The sequence below is a fragment of the Antedon mediterranea genome, chromosome 2, assembly GCF_964355755.1.
Source record: "Antedon mediterranea chromosome 2, ecAntMedi1.1, whole genome shotgun sequence".
Classification (NCBI taxonomy): domain Eukaryota; kingdom Metazoa; phylum Echinodermata; class Crinoidea; order Comatulida; family Antedonidae; genus Antedon; species Antedon mediterranea.
Window position 1 is genome coordinate 8,511,909 of NC_092671.1, and position 16,964 is coordinate 8,528,872.

General features: G+C 33.1%; 1 protein-coding gene across 1 annotated transcript; it reads left to right on the forward strand.

Moving 5' to 3' along the window:
* The first annotated feature begins 9,512 nt into the window (after positions 1-9,512).
* On the forward strand, positions 9,513-16,903 carry LOC140039240 (proline-rich protein 5-like). Its single transcript, XM_072084841.1, has 9 exons — positions 9,513-9,524; positions 10,001-10,080; positions 12,641-12,721; positions 13,333-13,381; positions 13,463-13,529; positions 15,006-15,094; positions 15,883-15,964; positions 16,338-16,559; positions 16,720-16,903. The coding sequence occupies exons 1-9, from the start codon at positions 9,513-9,515 to the stop codon at positions 16,890-16,892; spliced, it is 855 nt and encodes a 284-aa protein (XP_071940942.1). The 3' UTR covers positions 16,893-16,903.
* The last annotated feature ends 61 nt before the right edge of the window (positions 16,904-16,964 follow it).

Here is a 16,964-nt window from a genome sequence, read left to right on the forward strand (position 1 = left end):
GTATTCAAAAAATACCGTATAATATACGGTATTTAGTTGGCAGCAGAAACAGGGCCATAGTGGTTTAAGGTTGAGAGAGATGATTTATTGCTAATCGACATTGGATGCTTATATTTTTCAATGAAGGCTGGAATGTTATAATTTATTTATTATTTGTTTTTTATCCGTTTAGGTTAGCGACACTAGGTATAAGTAATCGCTCAGATGTGAATAATGACCCTTGACCTATTAATATTATTATTGAAGTCCCTCTTGGTTTATACTGTTCAAACTGAAAGACGCTAAGAAAGTTGATGAAGTTTATTAACAACTTTCCCAAGAGAAATTAGAACATAATCTTCTGTTTATTTTAAATTCCAAGAAACTTTAGAGAAATGTTTTACCTTTTCAATTTTTTTTTTAACTTGTTGTTTAATTGGGTGTTATATCTAAAAGACGATGGAACATTGGCAACCTAAGGAACAAAACAAACGAGTTTTCTTTCTTTATTTTCATTCTTTTTCACTTTTATCGGTAATTTAAAAATAGATCGGAAGTAATGTGTTATAACATAAAGCTCTGCCTACACTATAACAATTTATGTAGCCAAAAAAAAAATTGAAGTGACCATAATATACACATGATGATGTCATATCACTACCACATTTGGGTATATCACAACCATATTTAGGCATATCACAGCTTAGTGCACATTCGGTTGCCTATTTTGAGCAGATCAGTAGCTCTTATTCGAGTATCACTGCGATGAGAGTGACCAGTCGAATACTGTTATCTAACTTTATTCGATTGTTAATTAACTTTTTAACATTATTTTAAAGAATACACTCAGTGATGTCCACAAAAAAACTTTTCCTCTTTCAAAAAAATATATTTGTTAATCTAGCATTATTAAGGTATAAATAATAAGTTATAATAATAATAGTTATATGAGTTTTTACGTTTTAAACCTCAATTTACAAGTATTTCTAGTTTGCATCTTGCATCGTAGGCCGATGCTATCCCATTGGCAAGACGTCAGCGGAGGAAATGTCAATATTTTGCCACAGGCACCATAGTGTTGGCTCAGGTGAAGTTTGTGATATATTGTATCCAAAGAAAACACAGTAAAATGGCCAATGAAGACTTAACCTTAAACGAAACTACAGATGCTAGAAAGGAAGTAGTTAGCAATTTTTGATACCTGGGATTTAGATTATCCCCTCAGGGCAAATATTTTGCTTCGATTGTTTGCTTTTTAGCGCTTGATTACAAATAAAATAAAAGTTTGTTTTGCTCATTATAGCCATGTTTCCCCAGAGGGCGAGAAACCTCGGGTGCAAAGCTATTTTGATTACTGCAAGGTGAAAGACAAGCTTCGTACATGTATCTGTTTGATAGCCGCATTAAAGTTTGTTGAATGAAAATCATTAATTAAAAGTATTTTCATTAGATTTATATGTTGATTTACTGTTTACTTAAGTAAGAACATTAAATATCAATTAGATGGAGTCTGTCTCGGGTAATCCTTCAACAACTTAACAACAGACTGTGTATCAACACAATGAATCGCAATGCACCGAATATTGCAGCACAACCACGGTGTAGGCCTAATCATAAGTAAAATCACAATGTTTTAAATCATTTTAACCGCATCATTATCGTATAGTGAATTAATTACTCGTTTATTCACTAAATAGTAATAATAATTTTATTGTAGAACCCTTCTTTAGGACTTCCATATACAAGGCTCATCCGTCTTATAATACATAGCATATTTTCCCTTTAAATAAACGAGAGTCAATCTATGTTAACACTGCAATATACGGATCTCCCCTATTCAACATAGGCCTACTGTATAACACATAAGCTAAACATGACCTTTGTAACCTTATAATAAGTGCATTAAAAATAAATAATTAAGGGAGGTAAGTTCACAGTACATCAGTGGTACTCTTGATTATTGGTCAGTATTGTAAAAAAAGTTTATATATTCTTAAATTGAAGAGGGCGCTGCTTAATGAAAACGACACACGTCTTCGCCGGAATGTGTTAAATTATTGAAAATAATATACTTATTATTAAAAATAATACTTATTATTGAAAATAACACTTATTATTGGAAATAATTATTATTGAAATATCAGTTATTGAAATAAATGTTTCGAAGTATTTTCATCTAATATTTGATTTGTGTTTTTACTGCAATTGTTGTTGCAATATTATTCGATGAAAAATGTATTATCTATTTTTTCATCAATGTTGTTTTAATTAATAATAATACAAACACTTGAGAAAGTTTACAAGAGAACGTTAATTCAAATTCCAAACGAGTTTAGAACGAAAGGTGGTTTCTTATAGAATGTATGTTTACCACAAATCTTGGCATTCTAAAGAACAATAAAATAAAGAAAAGCCGCAAATATCATCCCTGGATACACTTTCAAACATAATGTGTTTGAATCTGCAGATACGAAAAATACCAATTCCAATATTAAAACGGCTAAATGTTATCACTACAACAATCAAAATGATAACAGTGCTTAAATGAGTCCCAGAGTGAAAATTATGAGGCACAATTTCACTAGATTAACAGCAAAATGAAGGTCTAATTTCTAAAGAGGAAAAATGTACCGTCTTACATGGGTCACGTGATGTTACATTTAAAATTATAGAATGTCGTCATGAGTCTACTTATCAGATATTACTGAAAGCATCACGTGACATGTATAGACATTATTAGGTGACATTAGAAAATGCAGCACTCAAGTCAGTGGGTGATCACTTCTAACAAATGTTTAATGATAATAATAATTGATGGAGATGAAAAAGAATGACAATGGTTATAATGGTTATAATGATTATACAGTATTAACAACTGTACCCCTAACAACGTAAGAAACAACAACAAGATGATAAACAAAATAGTTTAGAAAGGAACAGTATCTTCAAGTTAAGCTCTGTCTACACTAGTACACAAGTAATGTGCCCAAATATGGTAGTGGTATGCCCAAATATGGTAGTGATATGACACCATCATGGGGACATAACATTTTTTTTGTTACAATTAAATATACTAGTTATGTAGGTCTAATTTATAGGCCTAATGTGTGGCGTACCTTTATAGCAGTGTAATTTTTCTACATTCTGTATTTTATTGTGAGAAAAATTAAATGCGGTGGTGATCATGAATGATGATATATGATGATTACGATAATGATAACGATGATAATTGTGTACAAGACGTGGTTTCAAGGAAAGTCCGTTCTTTCTTCGTAAAATGTTAGTGGTTCAACCACACCTTAAGCCTACTATACTCCAAAGAATGGAACAATTTAAGGACAAAAAAATCTATTAAAAAAAATTAAAACCATCCTCAATAACATTTTTAAATATATTGAATCTGGCGGTGCGTGCGAGGGAACACCACATTTTTAATGAATTGAAATTGGATATGTGATCTGGCAGCAAATCTGAGGTATCTCTGTGCCTAGAGGCTCAGCAAAATTTCAATGGAAAACTTCCTTTTTGAATAATGTCCTAATATATGTACTGTATAACTAGCTTAGTAGGTTTTGACAGCTTTTGGGTATATTAATAATAGGGCAGGGCGCTTTCCCTAGACTACCTTAATTCAAGGTTGACAAATTTGGCAAAAATATCTCATTCGATGAGTTTTGGCCAATTGTTCCGTGACTCTGCAATTTCGAGTTTAAATATTGATACTAAATATGTATAATTAAATTATGATGTAAAATTCATTGTGTTGAAATTCATGTATGACAAGCAATGCATTAAGCTGTACTGTATTTTGAATTTCACACATATAGTTTAATGTATACAGTACCGCAGTATTATATTGAAATGAAATATTGTTATATCCAACAATTGCAGTGATATCTTCAAGTTAAGCTCTGTCTACACCATCAAACTAGTCCAATAAAAGTGTGATGTGCCCAAGTATGGTAGTTATATGACCAAATATGGTAGTGAAATTACGTCATCATATATGGGCACATCACATTTTGTTGTCACGTTTGTGATAGACAGAGTTTTGCAGCTAAACCAAACGACAGAATAACAATTAACAAAATGAAAAAGTACATAATATATGTAATATTTCAATTTTTTTACATTATATCATGTAGGCCTAGGCCTATATTCATTTTTTTTTAAATATCAAAACCAAGTATTTTTAATTTCTTAACTACTACTATTCGTAGTTAATTATTAATTCAATTTTTATAATGCAACACCGTTGAGCGTTGTTTATAAGATCGCTTGGTGACATAATACCTGCTGAGACTATGTTTCAAATATGCAACAAGATGGCTGCCTGACATACTGTACCATACTCGCCCTAGTTATTATAAACTTTATATGAGTTATAGTTATTGGGTTAAGAATACTTGTTCTTGGTTTGTTAAACTAAAAGTTTAATTTAATAGGAGTGTACCACCGTATACCGCTGTAATGATACATTGTCTGTATGTGAACATAAATATATTTCAATTCAATAATCCTTTAGATTTAAAACATTTCAATAAATTGAGTGGTATGTATGCCACTGATTATTTAATTAAATTGATTAGGCCTAATATAAATAATAATGGTTGGATCTCTATGTTTACACGAACGAAATACTATGCTATTCTTAATATTTAAATTGTTTTTATATAGTCTAATAAATAGGTTATGTTTTTCACGAACTCGGGGTTTTGGCGAACTCATGTTTTTTTATCTTCTACGCTGTGAATAAAATACAGATTTGTATTGAAACAAATAAATAAATAATTTCAAAAAGAAATATTAATATAGAAAATGTCTATACAGTTATGCCTAATGTCTAATAGACAGTATGCATATCATAGTAAGATGATTGAGTAGGCCTATGTTTCGAATATAACTACGGTTTGCATCATAGAACGATCGTCGACGAATATTATTCAATGTTGATAGACCTACACAATACCGTAATGTTAATATACATCATTGACGAATTTGTTTATAAGATTATACTTAAATAATTCCTCCATGATTTAATATGGAATATTGCAATTTAAATATTCGACTCATTTGAGTTTCCATGAATGAAGTAAATATATTGAATTCTCGGTATACATTTCGTGACGCTATTCGGAAATAAGGCCATTTTGTGGACATCTGGAATAAAATTCTATACGTTTTCTTATAGGTATCTTTATTTACGTAATATAAGTCTTTGTTTGAAGATTGTCTCTTCCACATTCATCAGCTTGTTAGTTTAAATATTTCTACATTATCTAGAGGAATCTTTGGCTTGATTTTTACGTCAAAGAAACAGTGAATCCGTTGGAAGCCGACATTTCCCGCTGAAGCACTCGGTCGGTAGATAGCAACCTTATACCAGGCCAGTTTGCCTCTCTCAATCCCGAAACATGCGATAATAATTACGAAATTACGTTGTAATTTAATCATACACCGGACAGGATTGCGTTGGCAGAGATACCTCCATGGGTAGCTCGTTGATAATTCGACAAATTCAATACAGTGTTTGCTCACCGGTAAAGCGAATCAAGTGCGAAGTCTGTGGGCCTTAGTGCAGCACGACAACCCGCTGGAAAAGAAGACGTGAAGCGTCCGCGATGACAACACTGGTCGCGGAAACTAGGCCGTGACTACCGTCAAACTAAATAGAAAAATTAGAAATTTGAGGTTGGATCAGTTTGATTGAAACACTAGTTCTCGTGTTGCTGTCAACATTTTTCATATCAATATTCAATTGTGTATTATATTTCTTATTATATATACTTCATTACCACCTTGACCTTGACTTTCAAATTCGTTATACTACCTAACTAACTGCCTGAAACATAACACCATATCCGTTTCTTTAGCTTAGATTTAGGTCCGCCAAGGTCACAAGACTATTTTTGAAGCCGGGGAGCCCCTGGCGTTACTACGACTGCGTGCACAGTAGAAAGTGCAAAGGCATGCAAGGAAAAATTATCTTGAAAATCACAACATTTACGAACATATCCAATTACAGCTTACTGAAAATGATTCGACTGAAATTCTACGCGCGGACTATGATTACTAATTACGGAACGATAGCGTCGAGTACGGAGTGTCGCACGCGACTCGGTGTTGGAGACCGTTGCCAAAACTCAATCATAACCAGGGAGGTGGTGTTCAAAGCCGCCGATATTTGGCCAGTCAATTAAGGTCATTAGGCGTCTACCTGCGTCAGTGTACAACCCCTCTATGCTAGAGAACTCGATAGTCAGCGTCAACTATGCTATTATTAGGCTCGCCATGCGGTGTGTTTTTGCTTATGTGTGGCTCGATTTTTGTAATGCCATTTTTAATGATAGGGTAAAGGGCAAATACACGATAGGAGACAATATTCTGCGCGAATTTCACCCGCCTTTTTTGTTTACAAAGGTGCATGGGTGCGTTAGCTTGGTGACCACGCGGTATGACGACCCATGGAACGTCAACCGTTGACCAACAAGTGCGCTTTGCAACTTTTCAATTACTACCGTTTATAACAATCGAGTTCGGATTCGCGTTGGCTAATTACGACAAATTAGATAATTACAAACGAAATTCTTGTTCAATTATAAATTTGATAACCGAAAACAACTTTCAAAATTCGTCAAACATCATCAACAGATTCCAAATCACCTAGGTCTACAAACCACTAATTTTCAAAACAGATGAAACAAAACTCAACAACAAAATATATTTTATAATTCATTATTGGTACAAAAAACTGCGCGGAGGTACAATTTCATGGCACGTCATAACAAAGTCGTTAGAAACTGCTTAAGTCAGTTACAATAAAATATAATAATAATAAATATATTTATTTCCACAAATAATAGAGCAAAATACAGACATTAGGTCTATAAATATACAACCGATAATGAACATAATTAATTCAAGAAAAGAAATAAGTGGAAAAGGGACGCCGCAGCAAGTAAGCTTTAAATTGGGCACCCCTCTCCCCTATTAGTAGGAAAAAAAACACAACTATGGAATTTAAATACGGTATCAGTCAATTTAAGGGGTTTATACAGTATCGCATATTGCGTACAACTCTACTGTAATATCATCTTTTATACAGTACGCAACGACTTACGCAACACAACATAAGCAACCGTGTGAGTAAAGTAAGGTACAATGGAGGCTTACGAATCACATTGATTTATCTAAAGATTGTGTGACAAGACATATTTACAACTCCCCTAGTATCATAAGAATTGCAAAATGCATTAGTGCTGGAAAAATTTGAAAATCAATGTTTTAATTCTCTTTAAAATACAATACATGTTATGTTCTATTTGGTTTGGTGGAGATTGTTAATATATTGTATATAATTTCGTTTACTTAGATTCACATGGAATTAAAAGTTGATTCGGCGTGGCGAAACTGCACTATCAAACTAGTTTGACGAAAAAGTATGATGTGTCCAAATGTAGTGATATGATGTCATCGTGTCCATATATTGGCACATCACATTTTTTTTGTCACATGAATTTTGATAGTGTAGACAAAGCTTTAGATCAATCAATGATGAATCGATGTTCTCTGAATTTTGTTTCAGTTTGATGTGAATACAGACTATTCTGTAAGTGTGTACAGTTACTGCATTGACAACATTAAAATAATTAAAACACTAAACATTGATTAAATAAATAATAATTATAGAAAATATTATTGGGCTCATGCATTATTCATGATTTCTTGCACGATAAACATTTCAAGCTGATGACTATACTTATACCAGGGAGTTGTTTTACAACTCCCTGCTTATACAGCTTGTATTTTACACACCCTAGAGTAATAATACAACCGGTTGTTGCGTAATAATTCTATGTTAAAACAGTTTCGGGGACGTAGAGGGGGTTTTCTACTTTTACCTACAACAAAAATAATAATACAGCAGATAATAATAATAATAAAAATATAACTTAACTGTAAATTAGACAAACGTCCCTTTTTTTATTTTGTATGATGTGAAGCGATATAACGTTTTACTAACAATAACAACTGTGACATATAAACATGGATTAAGATGTTTCTGCATCAAGCAATCTAAAGGATTGGAATGTTGTTATTATATTTAAAATAGCTATATTTATCTAATTTTTATTTTCTAACGTACGTGTACGTGGCGTTTGCTTTGCGGATAACTAACTCGTCAAAGTGACGAGTTCAAATCTAGATATTTTGAATTTTTTAACAAATTTAAATCGTATGACTGTAATAAAGAGAGGGCGATATAACTGTTGTAATTCTTCTCATGAAATAATTTTATCGAAGTAATCATTTTATTTCCAACTAAAGAATAGTCCTGCCGCCTAATGTAGGCCTATTCAAGACCATATCAATCATTTTCCCACATTAAATGGTTAAATTAAATTCAACGTAAGTCCCTGTGTCATTTTGAGAGTGAGTTCACAATTTTACACATAACCCCAACAGAATAATTATTACCATTCTCTTTAATTATCAATATCATCAGTATAATTGATATCACATATTATCATTGGTTTGTTACCTTTCTTATAGTCCATGGGCCAGACAATTTGATACTGCTTTCGCAAAAAACTGGACCTGGCCCATGGACTAATTAATTGCTATAAGTTTATACAGTATCACAAAAGTCCAAATGACCTACGGTAAATATATTTTAAAATATTTATGAATTTCTGCTGTTTGGTTTAATTTTACTAAAGCGTGGTTCCCACTAGCGACGCAACACAAGGACGTAACGCAACGCAAGTGAATTGACCAATCACAAGCGATGGCTTATTCGCTTGTGATTGCTAACTGTCTATAACTTCGCTTGTCATTGGTTAAAACGCTTGCGTTGCGTTTACGTCCTTGCGTTACGTTCTAGTGGGAACCAAGCTTTAGCGAGCTTTTAATTCTCTTAAAGTGTGTTATAATAATTCCTTGCGTATGTTGTTGAATATGAGTAAATATTGTTGTAGTGCTTTCTATATGTTTGTTAAATTTGATATCCCTAGTTTAAGTGAATTTTTGCGTAAGTCTATTTAGAGTTTTATGTTACGTATTAGTATGTCTAATAATTTGATTGTTAAAACTGTGTTTGATAAATTGCTTTTGAATTCAAAATTGTATGTCAGCTGGTCTGACATGTTATATTAGATTTTATATGCTCATAATTGTTATACCTTTTGTATGTTTTTGCTATGCATTTTATTTGCGAAATAAAGTTTTATATATAGGCCTATAGAAAATACAACCATCGATATTACGCCTTGAGATAAAAATGATAATATTATATGAATGACGTCATTTACCTATTCACAAAGTATCCATATGTAAAAATAGCAATTTATGAATCCATAAAATATCCATAATTATGATTAATTTAGACAATATCCTAAAATGATAATGCAACGGTATAGATATCTTTTAGTATATAGTACTGCCATGATTAGAGTACGGATTACAAAATCAAAATTTCTAACATACACTCCGAGAAAATTAATTCTACCAATTGAAGATTCAGATCTAACAAAATGATTACAACAGTATGTGAAATAATTCGCCTTATGTTATAGTATGGTATTATCTATTTGACATTGTAATATCTATCTTATTATCTTATAGACAATAATGTATGCAAGTCTAGAAAGAATATGGACATACTATGTATGAATGATGTACAGTAGATACCGTAGGCTACACATGATCAGGCATACATGCTAACTACAGTAATACCTCCCCCATTAGCTCCTCTAACTTTCTGACACCCACTGCTTCAATTAAGCAGGACAAATTGAAATAACATTATTTAGTTCCTGAAAATGAACCCTGGTTACGAGTATCCAAGTTAGTGAGAATTGTAAGGTACATAATGTTATGGTATTAACATTATGCTGTAATATATCGAATAATTGTATTTAGTTTCAATTCATTCTTTACATTTTTAGTCAATTAGGTCATCAATGATAATGTTTAATGTTTTGTGATACCATAATTGCATTCCGTAATTCAAAACCGATAGGATTTCGGCAACAGATCCGACGTTACATCACTGCAATGTTCATTTTCAATTCATCGACCAGATAAGAGCACACGTGATCGGTAAGTTCTCGCCGTCGTCACACCGGCGATACACGCTCGAGTTAAGCGATTCACTTCCAGCTGCAGCCTTTTAATTAAGGTGCTACCTGTCGTATTGATTGGTTGCAGGTTGGCCCTACTTTCCAGTATTATCATCTACTGACATGTAATAAAGACATCTTTATCAAAATAAAGATCATCGCTGTAATCGAGGTAACAGAAGAAAAGTACCATATTCATATTTATAACAACGTATTGTTATGCCATCAAAATGCGACGAAATTCTGGAAGTTCATTTAGTGACTTGAGCATTAATTTGTTCCGGTCTCCAAAACACGGAGGGGGGCACAACCCAGGGCGGCGAAATTCGGCGATGCCCATTCTGCAGCAGTCTGAGTTTGCGACGACAAAGACACAGCAGTTGCTAGGATTAGGATTCAATCATGAATGGGATAGGTACGTCTTATAGGTAACACTTAGATTTTCTTTTTATTTATGTTTAAACAATTTGGTAATCTCCCCTATGGTTTTAGTATTGTTATAATTGTTCAAAACACTTGGACTTTAAACTCTCTTGATTTACACCTCTGATAAGATTTGTCGAGGTGTGCCAACCTTGATAAGCATCAGCACACGGACGGACACTGGATCGGCTGTTATATCCTATTATACAACATATAATTAGATATTAATACGTACTCAATACTGTGTGAATGCAGGTGTAAACATTATATTATGTTAAATAGTTAATACAATCAAACGAATGGTATTATATTACAAGCTCTTGACGTCTCGACCATGATGTTGTTTTCGAGCCATGGACTTGCAGGATACTGTAGCTTAACCAACCGACCGACCGACCGACCAACCAACCGACCGACATGACCTGTAGAGTCGCGTTGCACATGAATAAAAAGATAGGGCCTACTAATGATATTATTTTTCAAACGAACCTTTAGAATAACTCCTATGATACAGTTGTAACTTGTGACTCTGTAACATGGAACTTTCATAAGTTACATACAAATCAGATCATTGACTCCTATGACAGTTGTGACGACATGTGACACTGTAACATGGAACAGTATGTATAGTATGATACAGCTATAGAGTGTATAATTATTAAACGTATGCATAATTACAGCCTAGTTAGTGTTATCAACTCGTGTTGAAAAAGGCTCGTTGGCATGTATTATTTCTAATGAACGTATGGACATTAATTAGGTATCTATTCTTAAATGAAATCTGATCATGAAGTAAAAAGTAAATTCGATTCGATTACTACACGGTGAGCTTATTTACATTGTAACGATGGTCTTATAGGATAGTTGATACAAACAGAGAGAAGAGGTAAAGACCACGTGAAACATTATTATTTCTATAAAAATAAATCATAACCAACAACGGAAATAGAATTTGTCAAGGAAAATCATTGATTGCATAATAAGTAGTATTTAGTCCGATGGATTTGTGTGGAGTAGCCTAAGACATTTTAATCTCTGTACACTATCAAACTAGTTTGACAAAAAAGTGTGATGTGCTTAAATATGGTAGTGATATGATTAAATATGGTAGTGATATGACATCCATGATGCGGCCCATCCATGGGCCGCATCATTTGTCACATAAAGTTTGATAGTGTAAAAAGAGCTTTAGACATAATAGAAATCACGAACATCATGGACCAACAAAGCCCGCTTCTTAGTCGACATGTTCATCTCAACCCATGGCAATAACGATATAAAAACGACATTAAAATCGGTTCGTTTTTAGATTTTCGCAATTTTATTGAGAATAACGAGACGCATGCGCGTGCATTCAACTGCTAGTGTGAAAACTTCACAAGTTTAAAACTTTTTTAAATTGGGGTATTCACAAAATTATAGTACTGTAAAAAATGAACTCGTTTTATAAACTTAATATGGAAAGCAGAATGTGACATTAAGTCATTCATTTAGTATCTGTCTCTCTCGGAGATGAGATTTTGCAACGATTTAACGATTTTATACCAAACATTGTAGTATCACATTGCTCAAAGCTTTCTTACAAAGCCCGCTTCTTAGTCGACATGTTCATCTCAACCCATGGCAATAACGATATAAAAACGACATTAAAATCGGTTCGTTTTTAGATTTTCGCAATTTGATTGAGAATAACGAGACGCATGCGCGTGCATTCAACTGCTAGTGTGATAACTTCACAAGTTTAAAACTTTTTTAAATTGGGGTATTCACAAAATTATAGTACTGTAAAAAATGAACTCGTTTTATAAACTTAATATGGAAAGCAGAATGTGACATTAAGTCATTCATTTAGTATCTGTCTCTCTCGGAAATGAGATTTTGCAACGATTTAACGATTTTATACCAAACATTATAGTATCACATTGCTCAAAGCTTTCTTACAAATTCAACTAAACATATTAGCCTAATTTCTTTTAAAAAAATTCAAAGATGATGACACAATCATATGTAACTGTATGTAAACATAATCATTTTCATGCAATACCAGAAGTTTCAAACCTATAGGGAGCATTTTGGAACACTGCATTATCGTATTATGATAATTTTGTATCTTTCAGTGTTCAAAGAGCTGTTGTTTCAGTATTCAAAGGCGAAACATTGAGACAAGGGCAGTTGGAGGAGCAGATTAGTTTAATTCGGTAGGATCATCAGAAAATACCTATAACTATAAATAGCAGCGTGGCTTAATGCTTTAAATACTGTGCAGTAATACGGTTGTGTATTTATTATAATATACTATACGTCAGTTATGACGTAATCGCATAAAATAGAACAGTGACATTATTTTTAGCGTACTGGGTTGAAACACGGAGATAATATTTTAAATTTTCTATCGTGACGTCAATATCTCCATGGGTACCGGTAATGCACTGCTGCTGAATGTTGTTCAGAAAGAATAAACGATGATACTGATAGTTAACCTCTGTCTAAACTAGCAAACTATTGACAATAAAATGTGCCTAAATATGGTAGTGATATGGCCAAATATGGTAGTGATATGATGCCATCGTGTCCATTGGGGAAATAACATTTTTGTCACATAAAGTGTGATAGTATAGACCAGGGAGTTGTAAAATAATTTTACAACTCCCTGGTGTAGACAGAGCGTTACACAGCTGCACCTCCTGCACCTCGCGACACGATATCCTTACGAAAACACCCGTTTTACCCTTTGCCGTTGCATGGTCACTTATAAAAATCTGTGTATTTTTTTTCTTCGTTAACATTCTCGTAATATTATTTTTTTCAGTGTAGTGCTTGATTCCGATATAAGACAATTTATATGTGAATATTACAGAGTAAGTAATCTTTTCTTATTCAAACAAACAAAGTGTGTTTTGTACTATAAATAAGACTTGGTGTGTTTTTTTTTCTGTCAGAAAAACCTTCTGAAGAAATGTATGACAATTCTTGTTGGACGTATAGACGAGTCATTAACTAACGGAGGTAAGCCTACAGCTAGTATAGGTTTTAGACGGAATTTTAACTTAATACTGTATTAGCAAAAAGATAAATATTTTGGCAAATATACCGTTTTATACGTTTACTACTCGAAAAGAACACTTCTGACATGCAAACATTAACAGCAGTATTCGTTACGCCTAATGCGTGGTTCCCACTATAGAGACGCAAAACAGGAACGTAACGCACACAACGTAAAAGTGATTTGACCAATCTAATGGCGATTATTCGGCATTGGTCGTCCTTGTGTTGCGTTTCTCTGTGGGAACCAACTTTTAAGCAAGGAAGGGGACTCTTGAAAAAGACGCGAGCTCATTATGGCAGGGATTCCAATGTAAACATAAAGATTAAGGAAACACCGAGCATCGTGACAAATTGACAGAATAATAATTCCAAAATAGAACAATATTTAGATAGACAGTCATATACAAACATACCAGAACGTCGTACAAACATCTCTGGATAACCTATGACCCACTATAAACGACTCTTTAAGTTATACTTAGACTTGTTTTCTCTTCATATACGTAAATCCTCACCTACGCTACTATAAGCATATTTAAGCTAAAAAGGCGCCTACCAATAACTTTAGTTTTAATCAGCAAATTATATTATTTATATATATATATATATTTTATATTATAAGTCACCAGATAATGATCGACGTTACTACATGCATACGAACAATCTATAGGCCTAGGCCTAACAATTTCAATCTAATTTCTTACTGAAGATGATTTTTTTATGCAGCCTGTATTATTTTATACAAACATCGATGGCATAATCATACCCATTATCAACTTGAATGCTTTTGAACATTAACATTAATATAGTGCGGCCCATTTCTATGAAAAGCTCATAATCAGCGGCGCTTCACATACACCCATTAAATGTTTTTTTAAACTGATAATATTCATTCAAATGTTTAATGTAACATTGAAGTAATTCATTTTAGCATTCAATGAAATCAACAATTATACAAGTACCCAGTATATAATAAGTCACTTAAATACAAAGTTTTTCATAGCTATAATGGCTTATATATAACATTTATCTGACCGTCGACGTCAATTGTAAAACCTCTCCAACGTAAGCATTATCTATGGCAGCAGTAACATACATTAACTAAATCATTATTATTGTTAAGCTACACAAATATCATTCGTCTGAAATTCGAAATTCACAGTATCATCACCAAAGACATGCGATTAGCGTATGCAGTATATTTATATATAATATAAACACATTAGGCATAGAACATTAATTCTAAACCGCCCGGTGATATACAGAAATGTAATTAATTAATTTTAAACGATAAGATGAGGAAATCGGTGAGAATGAGAAAAAGTCGGCCCATCCCAGATTCGAACCCGGAACCTTCTGCTTGATATGTATATATGAATATCCGTCTAAGAATTAAATCTGTAATGTATTTGTCTGCTAATCTTATCTTCATTCAAGATGCCTTGCTCGACACTATAGCAGATATTTGGGTTAAATTCTATACAGAAGTTCTACCAACTCTACAAGCCATATTCATTCCAGTTCGGGTACGTATTAAATATTAAAGGTTTTTAATTGATCGATAGGCAATCGATCAACTAAAGATTCATAAACCAACTAATAATTTGGCGGACCGAACAACCAACCGAGCAACTGACCAGCAAACCACCACTAGTGACTACATCATAGAGTAAAGCTCCGTCTACACTATAAAAAAAGTGCGATGTGCCCAAATATGGTAGTGATATGACATCATCAAGTCCATATATGGGCACATCACATTTGTTTTGTCACAAAGTTTGATAGTGTAGACAGAGTTTTTAGACCGGCTGACTAGATGATCAAACTACCGACTAATCAATAAACTGATAACTGGTATCATGATGACGTTGGGATAAAAACGTAATACAGTTATTAGTTATGATATTGAACATTTTATTAGACTCTTTTTCCTATTGTTATTTCTACTCTGAAAGACCTACGAACCAAAAATATAAAATGTAATAGGAATTTGACTGAATAAATGATTTGCACATTTGTAGAATACCTTTTGCACATTTAACGTCAAAACTGATCGTTTTTACATTTAACGTCGTGATGTTGGCACATTTGCAGGTTATACATTTTTACAGATTTGCACATTTGAAGGTAAAATGTTTGCACAAATGTGGTTGTTTGCACATTTGAAAGTAAAATGTTTGCACAAATGTGGTTGTTTGCACAAATGTGACTTTTTGCACATTTCACGGCTCCACAGTTCCCACCTCTCCGACAAGAGGGTTATATATCGACTATCTAGCTAGGAGCGCGCTTGACTAAACATATTTTCTATTAGTCCCCAGGTCTTTCAATCAAACAGCTAACCTTATTAGCATTTCGAGATCACATGGTTTTAGCAAGATATGAAGCAATAAAAGGTAAACCTACAGAAAAAAACAATTTTCATTAATACATACGGGTATTTTTTATTCAGAACAAATAATAATACAAAAGCTGAATTGACGTCGTTAAAATGTATACTTAAAATATAAATCAAAAACACTAATCATTAATTACATTTTATATACAAATTATTTATCAGATTTTAAAAGTTGAATATACCATATTGACTAGAGACCCCCTTTAAGGGGTCACATGAAAAGAACCAATATAGGTTTTAACACGACCAACTGACGCGCAGGTCAGTTTGTGCCGATAGAAAATAATAAATTACCCGCACTGTTTACCGTGCAGATAGCCAATTGTAATGCCACATTGGATATTGAAATCATTGTAATATTCATTTTACAGGTTTGCTTGAAGATCCTACTATTGAAATTGTCGATGATTTTAAACACATGCTTCTTGTTCTACAAGGGGTACGCGAACCAAATAACGAAGGACATTTCCAGTTAGAGACTTTAGTATCCAAAATATTTTATCCATACCTAGGAACGAATAAAGTATATGCGGGTAAACTAAACTACGACTTCAGAACCCAAGAGAAAGAAAATAACAATGTCCAAGCTAAAGGCAAGTACTTTCAGAATTACATGCAGGAGCGGATTTAATCGACTGAAACGTTCGTCGCGTCAAAATGACTATTATGATTTAACGCTTGGTGCATGTCGCTTTGCGTGTAAATTAAACTGTTAGAATAAATGCATTAATACATTTTTTTTTCTTATTATAGGTCCACCATACATCAAGTTATCAACACATTATTCTACAACTGATTCGACTAGCCTGCGAGCCAGACGTGCAAAAAGTCATGGGAGCACCTTTTCAAGTTCTTTATCAGCCTCAAATTTAGAAACATTAATGGAAGATAGAAAAAGAAATTCAGATGATTCACTTTTAAAATAACATACTCAACAAGAGGCGGTTTCCACTTTATTGTAAGAACTTCAAATTTAAATAAAAAAAAGAATCTACAGA